This window comes from Humulus lupulus, chromosome 8 (assembly GCF_963169125.1).
Source record: "Humulus lupulus chromosome 8, drHumLupu1.1, whole genome shotgun sequence".
NCBI lineage: Eukaryota > Viridiplantae > Streptophyta > Magnoliopsida > Rosales > Cannabaceae > Humulus > Humulus lupulus.
Window position 1 is genome coordinate 167558067 of NC_084800.1, and position 14365 is coordinate 167572431.

A 14365-nucleotide genomic window follows, 5' to 3' on the forward strand; every position below is an offset into this window, starting at 1 on the left:
CTTGGAGCTTGGACTTGTCCTCGCCTATTCGGGGGTCAATATCCTCACTTAGGACGATACTTTCCCCCTTGGCGCTCTGAGGTTTTTCAATCTCAGGGTTAGGCAAAGGTTCCTGAGATTTTTCTTCTCCACCTTGGATGGCCATCGTCAGCTGCCCGGGTTTCGATTTTCCCTTCATGGAAATGCTGTAGCATTCCCTGGCAGCAAGCTGATCGCCACGGACCGTGCATATCCCCGTGGAAGAAGGGAATTTCAGTGCGAGGTGACGAACGGAGGTGACGGCTTCAAAAGCTATAAGTGTAGGTCGGCCCAAAATGGCATTGTATGTAGCGGGGCAGTCGATGACCACGAACTCGAGGAGTTTTGAGACTGTCAGAGGTCCCTCTCCTAAGGTGATCACCAGCTCGATCGTCCCTATAGCCGATGATCCTTCTCCCGAGAAACCATACAACATCATGGAGGTCGCCTTCAGCTCATCGACAGTCAAACCCATCTTCTCCAGCGTGGACCAGAATAGAAGGTTTACCAAGCTCCCATTATCGATTAGCACTCTCCTAACCCTCTGATTAGTGAGCTGCACTGCTACGACCAGAGGGTCGTTATGAGGGAACTGAACGTGGCTAGCATCTTCTTTTGTAAAAATGATTGGTTGCCTTTCCAATCGCTGCTGTTTTGGCAGATGCTTCTCGGGGATGAACTCTACTCCATTATGAGCCTTGAGTCCGTTGACGTACCTCTTTTGGGCACCCCTGCTCGTGCCAGCCAAATGCGGACCTCCCGAGATTGTGGATATCTCTCCTCCTATCACTGGAGGAGGGACGTCTTGATCTACCTGAGACCCGGGCTGACTGACCGGGACTTCTAGAGCAGGTCGGCTTGTTGGAACCCTGTTCTGCGCATACTGAGCCAAGGGGCCGGCTCTGATGAGAGTCTCGATCTCATCTTTCAGGTGTCTACAATCATCGGTATTGTGGCCAACGTCGTTGTGGAAACGGAAAAACTTGGAGGTATCTCTCTTCCTCTTCTGGTGCTTTAACGACTCTGGCTTCTTCCAGGGGAGGCGAGCAGAGTTTGCTAGGTAGATGTTCTCCCTAGAGTGGGTGAGCTTCGTATAAGTCGCGTAGACCGGCTTAAATTTTTCTACAGACTTATTCTTCTTTGGGTCGTGCTGGTTTCCCTCGCCGTTCCCCTTTCTCTTGCCTCCATCGAACTGGTTATTCTGTGTAACGTTCTAGGTTGCTATCATGACCTCCGTTCCCACTCCAGCGGGCTGCTCAGGGACCTGGCTGGTTCCTGCAGTTGAGGCTTGGGCCTCCTCCAAGTTGATCCACCCTTGGGCCCTATTTAGGAATTCGTTTACTAAGCTTACTCCCTTCCTTTGTATTTCGTTCCAGAGTCCCCCTCCGATGAGGATTCCAGTCCTCAAAGCCATGAGCTTGGAGCTGTCATCTGCATCTCTGGCCCGAGCAGCGACGTTCGCAAACCTGCTCAAGTAAGCCTTCAAAGGCTCGTCGGGTTGTTGCCTCACGTTAGCCAGGGAGTCGGCCTTGACGCGAGCAGCCTAGGAGGCTCAGAATGCTCTTTTGAAGTCAGCAGAGAAAGTTTTCCAGGAGCTGATTGACTGCTTCTTGTTCTGTTTGAACCACTGTCTGGCCGGCCCAGTCAGTGTGGAGGGAAATATCAGACACCTCAGCTCGGGGCCAATGTTGTGGGCCATCATCAGTGTATTGAACATACCCAGATGATCTGACGGATCTCCGTCTCCGTTGAATTTGGACAGGTGCGGCATATGGAAACCAGGCGGGTATGCCGTTGCGGCTATACCGGGGGCGAAGAGCTCGAGCTCGTCCCCTGAGTCATATTCGTCTTTTTCTTTTTCCGACAGGAGCTTCCTCATAGCTCCTCCATCTGAACCAGGCGCTCAAGGGTCTTGTCCTGATCGCCTTGGTTATTCCGGGGCTGTTCAACAACTCCGGATCCATTGTATACGTTTGGTGGGTTATTGCCCCTCCTATCTTGAGATAGGTTATTTGGGACATTCCCGCCGTTACATACCTCGGACAGGCCTCCCCCTAAGCGAGCATGGCTGCCACCTCCTACTGGGTCTCCCCTATGAGAGTTAAGGCGATCTCGTAGGTCGCCCCTCGGGGTGGCTTGAGGACTTTGCGCTGAGCTTAGGCGCTGGCGCAGGTCTCCGCCAGAAAGGCCACTCCTGCGACTTCCGGTCCAGTAGCTCCTGTTAGAGAAGCTTGGAGCCCGCCTCTGGGGGTGAGGATCCGGGCTTCCTCTGGGCGCCCTGCTACGATGGGAAGGTCCTGCGGATGGCAGGTTTCTCCTGCTGCTTCCATAAGCTGGAATATCTCGAACAGGTCGAGGAGGAGACAGGTATCTTATCGGTGAAGGAGGATGCCTAACCGGGGATGCGATCCTGGTTCCGTCAGGGCGGATCAGGTTAGGTGGGGGCCTTTCGGCCCTGCCAACTTGTGGGCCTTGCGCCTGGCGATCTAGACGAGGCGCAGGACGACTGGCCGGGACGGGCTGTCGCTGTGAGCCCTCCTCGGATCTCCTTCTAGAACTCCCCCGAGCCCTTATGGGCGTCCTCGAGTCTGGCTGTGAGCTGGGAGTTGAAGTTCGGACTGAGCGGCTATACTGTTGTTCGGCCCTGGGTATTTCTTCGAAGTTTGCCTCTCGGCGGTGCGATGAGGGGGTAGAGTTGGACGTCGGAAGTCTAGCCAAACGGCTAGGCCTGGACCGATTACCCCGGCGGGACTTATGAGTCCCGTCTTGCCTCTTTCCGATGTTAGGGTCGGTTGAAAGAGGGAGTAATCGGGCCAACACCTCCTTAATCTGTTGATTAGCTTTCTCCAGTTGACTCATCAGCTGAGCGTTCTCCATCTCTACCGCCGTGTAAAAGTCCGGGTTTGGATTAGGTGGCCGGGGTGCCGAACTTCCAGTGTCATCCTGGCCTATTGGCTGCTTGCCCAGCCGCTGCTGAACTTCAAGTTTTTGCTCACCGAAGATGGCGGCATGATGAGCCTCCTGCCCATCATGTTGTTCTGCCTCGTTACCGTGTCTTGGTCGAGTAGTCACCATAGTTGGATGTTTGCGATAGCACCAATCTAACTAGCTCTCAATGAAAGCACCAAACTTTTGACGTGGTTCTTCGCCAACAGATAATTGAGGAAATAAGAGAGAGATTAGTGCTTAATTATGAACCGAAACAGATGAATGATCTTAAAATGGATTGATGACACAACTACGTTTTTAGGAGGTTCAAAGGTTAAAATCCTTCTACTCCACCAGCCAATATTATTGCTATGCTTCTGGTATTCTCTTACAGGGTATTTCATTACATAATAGAATCCAACCCCTTGCAATTCCCAGGGTCTCCATATTTATAGGAGAGGGCACCTGGGAGTTGGTAAGGGGGGTTATCCCGTGACCTTCTTACCCGTCATGTCACTTCTGTGACATTCATGATTAATTCCTAAAACCTGACAAATGAAGTGTGGTCTAATCAATAGGAAAGGGGGATAATGGGCCGCACAGCCCAACCCAGTCGTGGGTGCCTGAATACGCACGTTCATGCTGCATGTCCAAGAATTCAGGGATATATCAGACACGTGATGTCTGATATATGCACGTTTACATTGTGTGGTTGATTTTATAAGGAGTCATGGCTTCCCACTCCAGCTCGTACCTCGAGCTGGATGCCTTCTTTGCTTGCGGTTTTCATATCCCTATCTCGGCCCTTAAATAATCTTGGTCAACCTTTGGTTACCTCGAGCTAAAGAGGTAGGACCTTACAACAGTAGCTCCGGCCACGTGGCGTCCATGTGGCTGATATAATTATGTCATATCTCAGCTCGCTAATAGCCCGTGGAAAATCAAGGCGTACAATAATAAACTAATGTAGATGACAAAATCTACAATGATCAGAATGAACATTTGCGGGCATCGAAAACTTATGGAATAAAGGAAAGAGAAGATTGTAAAACCTTGGGACACTGGGATGGTATCAACTGAATGCACTTCGACGGTCAGGTTAGTAAAACTGCGATGTAAAGTTAAGAAAAAAAATAAAGAAAGAAATGTCGAGTACTCCTTGTATCAATGGCTGACCAGTGACCAAGAGTTGAACCTTGTTCACTAGAGTGTAAAAGTGTGAGTAGGATTGTATAGAGAGTAAATCATATTCTTCTATTGTTTCAATAGTCTCAGTCCTCCTTCTACTTTGTGTGGGAAATGTCCTTTTTATAGGCTATTTTGGGAGAGCGGTTGATCCCCAAGACGTGTCCCCTGGAGAAAGGATCTTCCTCTATTTTTTATGGGAAGACTGTTATCATCCAAGTCAATTGAAGGTCAGGTGCCCTCTCCCACACGTGTCACTTGGAGACATGGCCTTCTTCCTCTGTTATTTGAGGGAAGACTGCTACTATCGTGGCTTAATTGAAGACTCAATATCCCCTTCTTTCCATGTCTTGTCCCTTAACGTTACAGTCTAAGATCAGACTTCGCATGTCAGATATAGTAGGCAATTGGATATGGGTTATAACCCAAGATATATGATTTTGGCCTAGCCCATGTGGATTGATGAAGCCTACGATCTTCACTTTACTAACATGCTTAGTTAGTCAGGATGAGTTTGGAACATTGTATTATATTATTTTATAAAATAATGTAATATTATATTATTTTATAATATAATGTTTTAGATTAAATAAATGTGACAAAGAGTGTCACATATTATAACATATAATAGAGAGTTACAATATTTAGATATATGAGAAATATCCAAATATGTAACATATTTGGTGTTACAAATTCAGGTACAAATTTGTAACTTCCAAATATTGTCATTTATTGTGTAAATTTGTTGTTACACAATATTGAGATGAATTTCTTAAAGCCATATGTGAAATGGTTGTTAGAGATACGATTTTAACCCCAATAATGTGTTTTGGAGGTTACAAAATCAATTGGGAGGGTGTTGGGACCGTTTGGAAAAACAACACAATTTAGTGTCCTGAAAATGGTCAGTGGCCGCGGCCACATGTGTTTTTCTGACTATTTTTTTCTTCAGTTTTTTCCAATTTTGTTGAACGGCTCCAAAAACCCAAATAACTCCCAAATCTCACTTTTAATTCCATAAACATCCAATTAATCATTGGTACAGCCATGGGGGTTGGTGGAATTTGAAATTCAAAAGGTGTCTCTAAACTCTATAAATAGGAGTCTCTTGCTCACTTGAAAGACACAATTTTTCTATCCACTAGAGCACTTGGCTAGAAACACCTAGAGACTTGATTATTCCAGACAGCATTTCCAAAATCTGTGAGAGATCCCTTAGTGCTTGAGTTGTGGGGAAATAAGCTTTTGGACAAAGGTTTCAAACCTTGTTCAAGTTGGTGATCCCCAACACTCTTCACTTTGGTTGTGTGAGTGAGAGTTTTTTGTTGATTATTCTTGTTCTTATTCTTTTGTTCTATTGCTTTTGATTTCTTCTATTATTCTTCTTTTCTCTTTTATTTGTATCTTTTGTTTTGGAGTTGTAATCTCATCTATATCTTTCATTCTACTACTTCTAGTTTATTTGTATCTTTTTGTCATAGAGTTGTACTTTCTTTTTCTATCATCTTCCACCTCTTTCTCTATATTTACATGTATCTTTTGTTATAGAGTTATAACTTTATTTAATCAATCATTATTTATTTGTAATATTTTGTCTAGTGTTGTAATATTCTTACCAATTTCCATTGAGGCAAATATATTTTTCCTAACATTCAAAAGCTTACCCTTTGTTTGTTTCAATGGAAGGTGAGACCATCAAGATTATGAATCAAGACCAAGTGAGGTTGGATAGGTTTGATGGATCCAATTTCACTAGATGGCAAGACAAGGTGAGATTCCTTTTTACCACTCTCAAAATCGCCTACATTATATAGTCCACTCTAGAACCTCTCCCAACGCCATCCGACAAGGACACTCCCGAGGAGGTGGAGAAAAGAAGCAAGAGGGAGGAGGACAATCTCCTTTGTAGGGGTCATATCCTCAACGCACTTTCCGATAGGCCCTATGATCTCTACATCGAGACCAAATCGACAAAAGAGATATGGGACGCACTTGAGACAAAATTCAAGGCGGAAGAGGAATGTACCACATTTTTTTTTGATATCTTAATACTTTGATTTCAATTTTTTTGGTGATAAACCTATTCTTCCTCAAATACATGAATTGCAAATAATTGTTAACAAATTAAAAGTGTTAAAGATTGAGCTTCCCGAGGCATTTCAAGTTGGTGCTATAGTGGCTAAATTACCACCAACTTGGAAGAGCTATAGGAAAAGAATCCTTCATAAATATAAGGATTATTCTTTGGAGGAAATCCAAAAACATATTCGAATCGAGGAGGAATCGATATGTAGAGATAAACTTATGGAGGAGTCTAATGGAGAGACTTCCAAAGAAAATGCGGTGTCACAACCAAAACATCCCAAAAACAAAGGGAAATGCAAGAAGGGTAATGAGACATTCTTGGGTCCAAGAATCAACCCAAACAAGTTTAAGGGTGAGAAAGGTCCTTGTTTTGTGTGTGTGGGAAAAAGGGTCACTATGCTAGAGAGTGTAGGTAGAAAAGACCAACAAGGACCTAAGGTGAACGCAATTTAAGAGGAAAACATAGTTGCTACCCTTAGTGAGGTGAATGCGGTCCAAGGCAAGGTGAAAGGGTGGTGGTATGATACATGTGTCACCGTCCATGTCACCTATGAAAAATCATTGTTCAAAACCTTTGAAGAGTCAAATGGCAACCATGAGATTCAAATGGGCAATGAGGGCAAATCCACCATTGAAGTCTTTTTCACCTCCGGCAAGAAAGTTTACATTAGTGAATGTACTTTATGTTCCCGAAATGACTAGAAACTTGGTAAGTGGTGATTTGCTTGGCAAGCCCGGCATTAAAACCGTTTTTGAGTCCGGTAAACTTATTCTTACCAAATCAAATGTATTTTCGGGAAAGGGGTACTCTTGTGAGGGTATTGTTAAATTTTGCACCAATGATGTAACTTTCAATGTTATCAATAAAAATGCTAATTCCATCTATATAGTTGAGTATGATTCTTTATTTTTGTGGCATCTTAGACTATCTCACATAGGTTTTTCAACCATGAAAAGAGTAGTAAAATATGGTATGATTGCATGCAATATTAAAAACTATGGTAAATGTGAAACATGTGTTAAGGCAAAAATAATTAAAAAACATTTTCCTAGTGTAGAAAGATCATCTAATTTACTAGATCTAATCCATAGTGATCTTTGTGAATTAAATGGTATTTTAACTAGAGGTGGTAAAAAGTATTTTCTTACTTTTATAGATGATTTTAGTAGATATACCTATGTGTTTCTTTTAAAGCATAAAGATGAAACTGTTGATGTTTTTAAATTATATAAATTAGAAGTTGAAAATCAACTAAATAAAAAGATTAAGATGCTAAGAATTGATAGAGGAGGAGAGTACTTCTCTAATGAATTCAATACATTTTGTGAAGAAAATGGTATAATTCATGAGTGCACCGCACCTTATACACTACAACACAATGATGTTGCCGAAAGGAAAAATATAAGTTAGAACAAGTTTTAAGCTCATGCAACAAGGTGAATCAAATTTGAGGACTAAAAAAATTTCTCTACCTCTTAAAAACTTCTATCCCTATTTCTTGTAATTATTTCATTTTTATGAGGGTGAATAGGAAACAACCTCAATCCAATTATAAGAAGTTTCTTTTCTTACTCTTTCCTCCCTTGTCAACTTCCTCATTGCCTTAACATAAGCTACATACATGTTAGAAATAACAATGTAGGCATAACCCTTGTCACCCTCCAACTCTATCACTTTTGCATCTGCATTAAACTAAGAGACTAAAACTGAGCAATACAATAACACAGTATCCAAGCCATAGACAAAACAATATCTCAAAATCCAAACAAAATGTAACAGATAGTTACTCTAAAAAATGTATCTAACTATTCAAAAAAATAAAATAAATGAACAATAGAGAATCACAATAATAGTAAAACATAGCAATATAAAACAGAAAACCCAAACCATAAATAGAATAATACCTCACAATCCAACCCAATGCAACAGACAATCACTGTGTAAATAATCTAACAAATCAAATTCCATACAACAAAATGAATAAAAATAAATCAAAGGTCGACATTACACACAATATAGAAAGAAAAAAAACACAAGAAAAAAAAATCAAATAAACATTAGTGAATGATTGGAACAACATTAAACAAAAAGAGAAATATCTTGGCCACATATAATACTAGCCGTGCCCACTCAGCCAAACTTGTCGTCGTCCCACTCCGTTCGCCAAGTTCCAATCGATCACCTCCGTTCGGCTAGTTGCAGAGAAAAGCAACAACAAAAAGTAGGACTTAAAGACGAAGAACAGTCGGACAACGTTCCTAACCACGCCGCACTTGTCGTCAATCACCTCCGTTTGGCAAGTTCCGACCGATCACCTCCGTTCGACAAGTTGTAGAAGACAACAAGAAAAAAAAGGGACGAAGAGGAAGAATATTCAGCCAGCCAAAAGCTGCTCTCAATTTGGTAAAGTAAAACTGAAAATATAAAGTAAAAGTAAAAAGATAAATAGTTAATATAAATAAATAAAATTACAAAAAATACTCTTCCAATAAAATCTCATTAATAATAACAATATGACATAATCAAATTTACTTAAAAAAAATACGGGAAAAAAAATCCATATTGTACGCCCTGGTTTTCCCACGGGCTGTTAACAAGCTGAGATACGGCCTAATCATGTCTACCACGTGGACATCCCCAAGACCGGAGCTGCCACTCGAAGGATCCTACCTCCTCAGCCCGAGGTAACCTAAGGGTTCGCCAAGATTAGACTGAGTTTGGACTTTGAAGGCCACAGGTCGAGGGAAGCATCCAGCTCGTGGTACAAGCTAGAGTTGGAGGTTGTGACCTTTTATAAAGTCAATCACGCAAGGTAAACGTGCATATATCAGACATCACGTGTGAACGTGCGCATTCTGGCACCCACGACTGGGTTGGGCCGTGCGACCCATTATCCCCCTTACCTATTGATTAGACCACACTTCATGTGTCAGGTTTTAGGAATTAATCATGAATGTCACAGAATTGACATGATAGGTAAGAAGGTCACGGGATGACCTTCTTACCAACTCCCAGGTGCCCTCTCCTATAAATATGGAGACCCTGGGAGTTGCAAATGGTCGGATTCTATTGTGTAAGAAATACCCTGTAAAAGAATACCAAGCATATAGCAATAATATTGACTGGTGGAGTAGAATGATTTTAACCTTTGAACCACCTAAAAACGTAATTATGTCACCAGCCCATTTCTAAAAAGATCATTCATCTATTTTGGTTCAACATAAGCACTAATCCCTTCCTCTTATTTTCTTAATTACCTGTTTGCGAAGAACCGCGTCAACACATATAAATGATTAAAATTTATAAAAGCCATAAAATATTTATTGTGAAAAAAGCCATATTTTTATAAATTTCAATAAAAAAAAAAGCCCATATAAAATGTAATTTCCTCAAATTTATTTTGTACAATTTTCCTTTCATCATCTCTCTTCTTTTTCCCTTGTAACCTCTCTTTTTCCCCTCTCAATTTTTGTTCCTCCGTTGTTAGTGGCATAATTTTCATTGACACTTTTTCTGTCTCTTAATACTGAAAACCAATCCGTACCTCCATTACCAAACCCTCCACAATCATCTCAACCATCATTGTTAGCAACGAGCTACTAGAATCAACATTCTCACCTTCGTTCTATTAAATCGAACCTCCACATCCCACCTTCCATTGGGCCTTTCCGTAGTAAAATCTACAAGTTAGGTAGCTTTTCAGCAATGATATCACCATCGATAGCAACTCTCCATAGCCACTGCCCAAGCTCAACTTTTGACGACATGCACTGGACTTTCAAGTTCTGACTATTGTTGGACGACATTGCATTGCTATCATTATCGCTTGCATCAATGAGTGGTACAGTCATGCTTCAAACTCCAAGATGAGCTAAGATGAATAGCAGAAATCTCTTAATTATAGGCCTAAAGGGCAACTACAACTAATGAACCGTGGCATATATAGTTCCTTTCCATGAATATACTTGTTCCTATAGAGTTGAATGTTTCATTGCATAATAATGTTTGAAAATTATGAACTGATATCCAAATCCAATGCAACAGTTACAACTCCATATTAAACAATGAATTTTTATTAACCAGAAGTCAAGTATAACAGTATATGGCATTATTTAACAGAAACGGGTACATTTGGTTTGAAAATAGGCATCTTCCCGAGACAAATTTAAAAGATAAAAAGGTCCAATCCATTACAATCCACTACCTAAAGACTTGGTTTCCTTTAGTATACATTTCACTGTCAAAAGAAAAAAAAAACAATTCCAACAGTTAAAGAGACGAAGGAACGCATCCAATTATAATGCCTATCCAACATGATTGTGACACTAGATAACTAAGAAAACTCCCTAATGGGTATGAACAATCAACCAATACAATCACTAAAAGGGATATGAGTGAAGATTCACTACGGAAAACTCTAACCTACAGTTTTTCTTCTTATTTCTCTTTTCTCAGCCTCTGCAATCAACTGCAGAAGAAAAAAAATCCAAATATTTATAGGGGTTCCTACAAAATTTGCTCTTACAAGATGGTAAAAGGAATATTTAATTCAGAGTGCACATCTATAAGTCACGGTTATTAAAGTGACTTCGTAGAAGAAACTTTGTAGACTGAAACAGATAAGCATCTTGATCATACCCAAAGGAACTGATCCTATGAACAAGATCAAGGGCGAAATTCCTTCTATCTTGGGAACAAAGAAGACACTTGAGAAGATGGTTGCAAGCTCTTGGCAACATAAAACCCTTCTCTAGAGCATAAATGAAAACATTTATTGCCAGGTCCAAAGTCCCACTTTTGCAGAGGCCATAAATTAACTTCACACAACTTGGTGGAGTGACAATGACCTTATAGTTCTCAAGAATAGAAAATATTGTCAAAGCTTCTTTCACTCTTCCAGCTTCACAAAACCCGATGAGCAAAATGGTATATGGTGCTAAATCAAAATCTTCCAAATTGAAATCCATTCCAAGTAGACCATTGATTGCCTTCTCAAGTTCTCCTTTTTTAAATTGTTCTTCTATCACGTTCATTGATTCCTTGTCCCTTCCAGGAAGGCTGCTCTGATATTTCAACCACAGACTAAAGGCTAATGAAAAATTTCCTCTCCGGGCTGACCAAGTCATAAGTGATTTGTAAACAGCAGAGCTAGGCTTACAACCAGTTTTGGCCATTTGATTAAAGACCACAAAGGCATCCTCTTCTCTGTCAACCCTTTGAAGTCCATCAATAAGTGTCCCATATGTGACAGAATCTGGGGAAAGCCCCTTCAGTTGCATGTCCTTTAAAAGTTTAAGAGCTCCATTTATATTTCCTGCCTTACAAAACCCATTGATTAGACTGTTGTAAGTCACAATGTCTGGCATAACCCCACTGTCAGCTAGCTTCGTGAGAAGTTTGTATGCCTTAAGGAAATGTCCTGATTCACACAATTGCCCCACCATTGTTTCAAGACTTGCAGTATCAAGAACTCTATTGGCCCCTTGTGAAAGACGAAGAAATAATGAAGGGTTTTTCCCAATCTCCATCTTGTAAAATAACATGTTCGCTTCCTCAACTTTACCAGCCTTGCAAAGTCCATGAATAAGCGCATTAAATGTCACTATAGAAGGAGCACATCCAAGCTTCTCCATTTCATTGAAAATTTTCTGTGCCTCCTCAACCAGCCCCTGTCTGCACATAGCACAAATAAGAATGGTGGAAGTGCATGGATTTGGGAACCATTCCTGATTTGAAATCTCAAGATGAAGAGACCGAGCCTTATTTAAAAGACCCATATCGCATAAACCTTTAATCACAGCATTATAACAGTAAGCATCTGGCACCAAACCACTCTCACTCATGTCATTCAACAAGTTCAAAGCATCCTGAACCCTCCCTTCTTCTGCTAAACCTCGAACCAATATGGTATACAAGACAATGTCAGGCTTAATGTCTGCCTTGATCATCTTCATGTACCAGCCACGAGCTTCAGCATACCTGTTGGCTCGAAACAAGCCATCAATTAAACAACTGTATCCATTGAGCCCAATAACATATCCGTCTAAGTTAGACGACTGCAGAAACACATAAGCTTCATCAAACCTATCTAATTTACAGTATCCATTCAGCAAAGCGTTATAAGCCACAGAATCAGGATAAAAGCCACTACTTTTCAGCTTATCAAAAAGGCTACGCGCTTCATCCAACCTCTTTTCTTGGCACAGGCCGGAAATGATAATAGTATAAGTTATCTCATTAGGGATAAAGCCTCTCCGAGTCATTTCATCAAACATCTTGAGTGCATCTTGAATCTTATTAGATTTAAACAAGCCACCAATCAAAATGTTGTAAGTAGTCACATTTGGACTAAAATTCAACTTCAACATCTCATTATAGACCGCTAACGCCAACAAAAAAAATTTCTTTTGCAACATAATATAAAGTATACAATTGTAGGTAATCACATTAGGCTTACAGTTGAAATCTCTCATTCGACCAAACGATTCCACCGCCTTTTCCGCCATGCCCAATTTCGAAAACCCTTTTATCAACACCGTAAAAGCATGAGAAGCAATCGGTAGACCACAATCTCTGAGCTGCTCAAGAGTTTTCCAATACAATTCAAAGCCACTGCCATTGTCCTTGGCAAGCATATCCATGACCAGATTCTGAGACACCCTGCTCCTGAGGCTCTTCCACTTGGTTGCCCAGATGTAGAACCGGAAACCCAATAACCGGTTCGGCTGTTGTTGAACAACCGAAGTGACTATTTCGGGGTTAAGATAAGGGAGAGCTCGATCGAGAGCGTGTTCCATTGGATTGACGGTTTCGAGAATGGTGAGGATTTCATTGGAGGTGCCGGCATCATGGGGGTAGGCGTGGAAGTGGTGAAACCATGGAGGTTTAGAAGCGAACGAAAAGGAGAGAGATCGACGATGAAAGTTCATGGTCGAGAGATGGTGTAAAATGGGCGCCGGAGATAGAGACCCATATTGGGTTGTTGGGTTTTGGGTTTAGTGAATTGAGAAACTTGTAAAGCCGAGTGGTGAAGCGGTGGCGTGGTGGCAGAGATGGAGAGCAGCATAGCTTGGTGGGAGCTTCGCGCGTCAAACTCAAACAGGCCAAGAAGAGAGTATTTATCGATCCCCTCGTCTACCTGCGGCTCGGCTCGGCGTTGTTAAGAAAGGACTTCCTACTCCAAGTTTGATAAAGCACACTTCTATTCACTTCTCAATTTTTTACTTTTTAGTTAGACACATCACAAATATTTGGGCAATATTTGTGGGATAGAAATAAAATGATAATAAGAATGTAATTGAAATGGTAACCGTAATAATAAAAAGTTGTGTAATTATTAAAGAATGAAGCAATAGAAGAAAGTCTGCCTCAAGTGCAGTGGAACCTCTGCTAGGGTTTGTGAAACCGTTTCTTTGTCTGGTACCCTTCCAGCACTTTGCGCATCCAATTAGTTTGGTGACGGTTGCATTAAGTGTATTTATTGCTCTAAATCATTAACTCTCCTTGCTCTTCTTTCTTTTCCTAACTGATTTCTTTTCTCCAACCTCCTTTCTTTTCATGTTTCTCTCTATCTCTCTCTCTCCTAGGTCATGGTTATCTCTTGCAGATCACTGCCGATTTCATTTCTGTGAGAGACTGTTTGGTATAAGGGTTTGATTGGTTTGATTTGTTGGGAATAAGAATGTCAAATCAATTCTATGTTTATTAAATTTTTATATGGTTTGGAGACTTATGTTTCTAAGTGGGTTTTTTTTTTTAATTTGATTAGAGAGTAATTTTAAAACCTTTGAATACATTTACATTCCCTTAATTTAAATCACATATAACTCTACTCCTACAAACCCAAATTTTATACCAAACACCACTAAGGGGTTTCATAATGATTAAACCTAGATTTAGGCCAATTGTCTATGGATTTATATATGAGTTGTTATAATCACATTTTTTTATATCATGATGTAAATCCTAAAATTAGAAAATTTTATAGAAATATCTTTTTATTTAAAAGATAATTTTACTTTACCATTATTGTGATTTTCATAATATTACTTTCTCATTATTGTGATTTTTAGAATATTACTCTCTCATTATTGTGGTTTTCGGAATATTATTGCTTGGAATTAGTTTGTAAGGTTTTCATATTATTTC

General features: G+C 40.7%; 1 protein-coding gene across 1 annotated transcript; it reads right to left on the reverse strand.

The window, feature by feature from the left end:
* Positions 1 to 10303: 10303 nt before the first annotated feature.
* Positions 10304 to 13679, reverse strand: LOC133798640 (pentatricopeptide repeat-containing protein At1g79540). The gene has a single exon (XM_062237053.1). The coding sequence runs from the start codon at positions 13144 to 13146 to the stop codon at positions 10780 to 10782; it is 2367 nt and encodes a 788-aa protein (XP_062093037.1). The 5' UTR covers positions 13147 to 13679; the 3' UTR covers positions 10304 to 10779.
* Positions 13680 to 14365: the final 686 nt, after the last annotated feature.

What these genes read in the sequence shown, in the direction of transcription:
- LOC133798640 (XM_062237053.1), bottom strand. Translation starts at nt 13,146, where the DNA reads ATGAACTTTCATCGTCGATCTCTCTCCTTTTCGTTCGCTTCTAAACCT.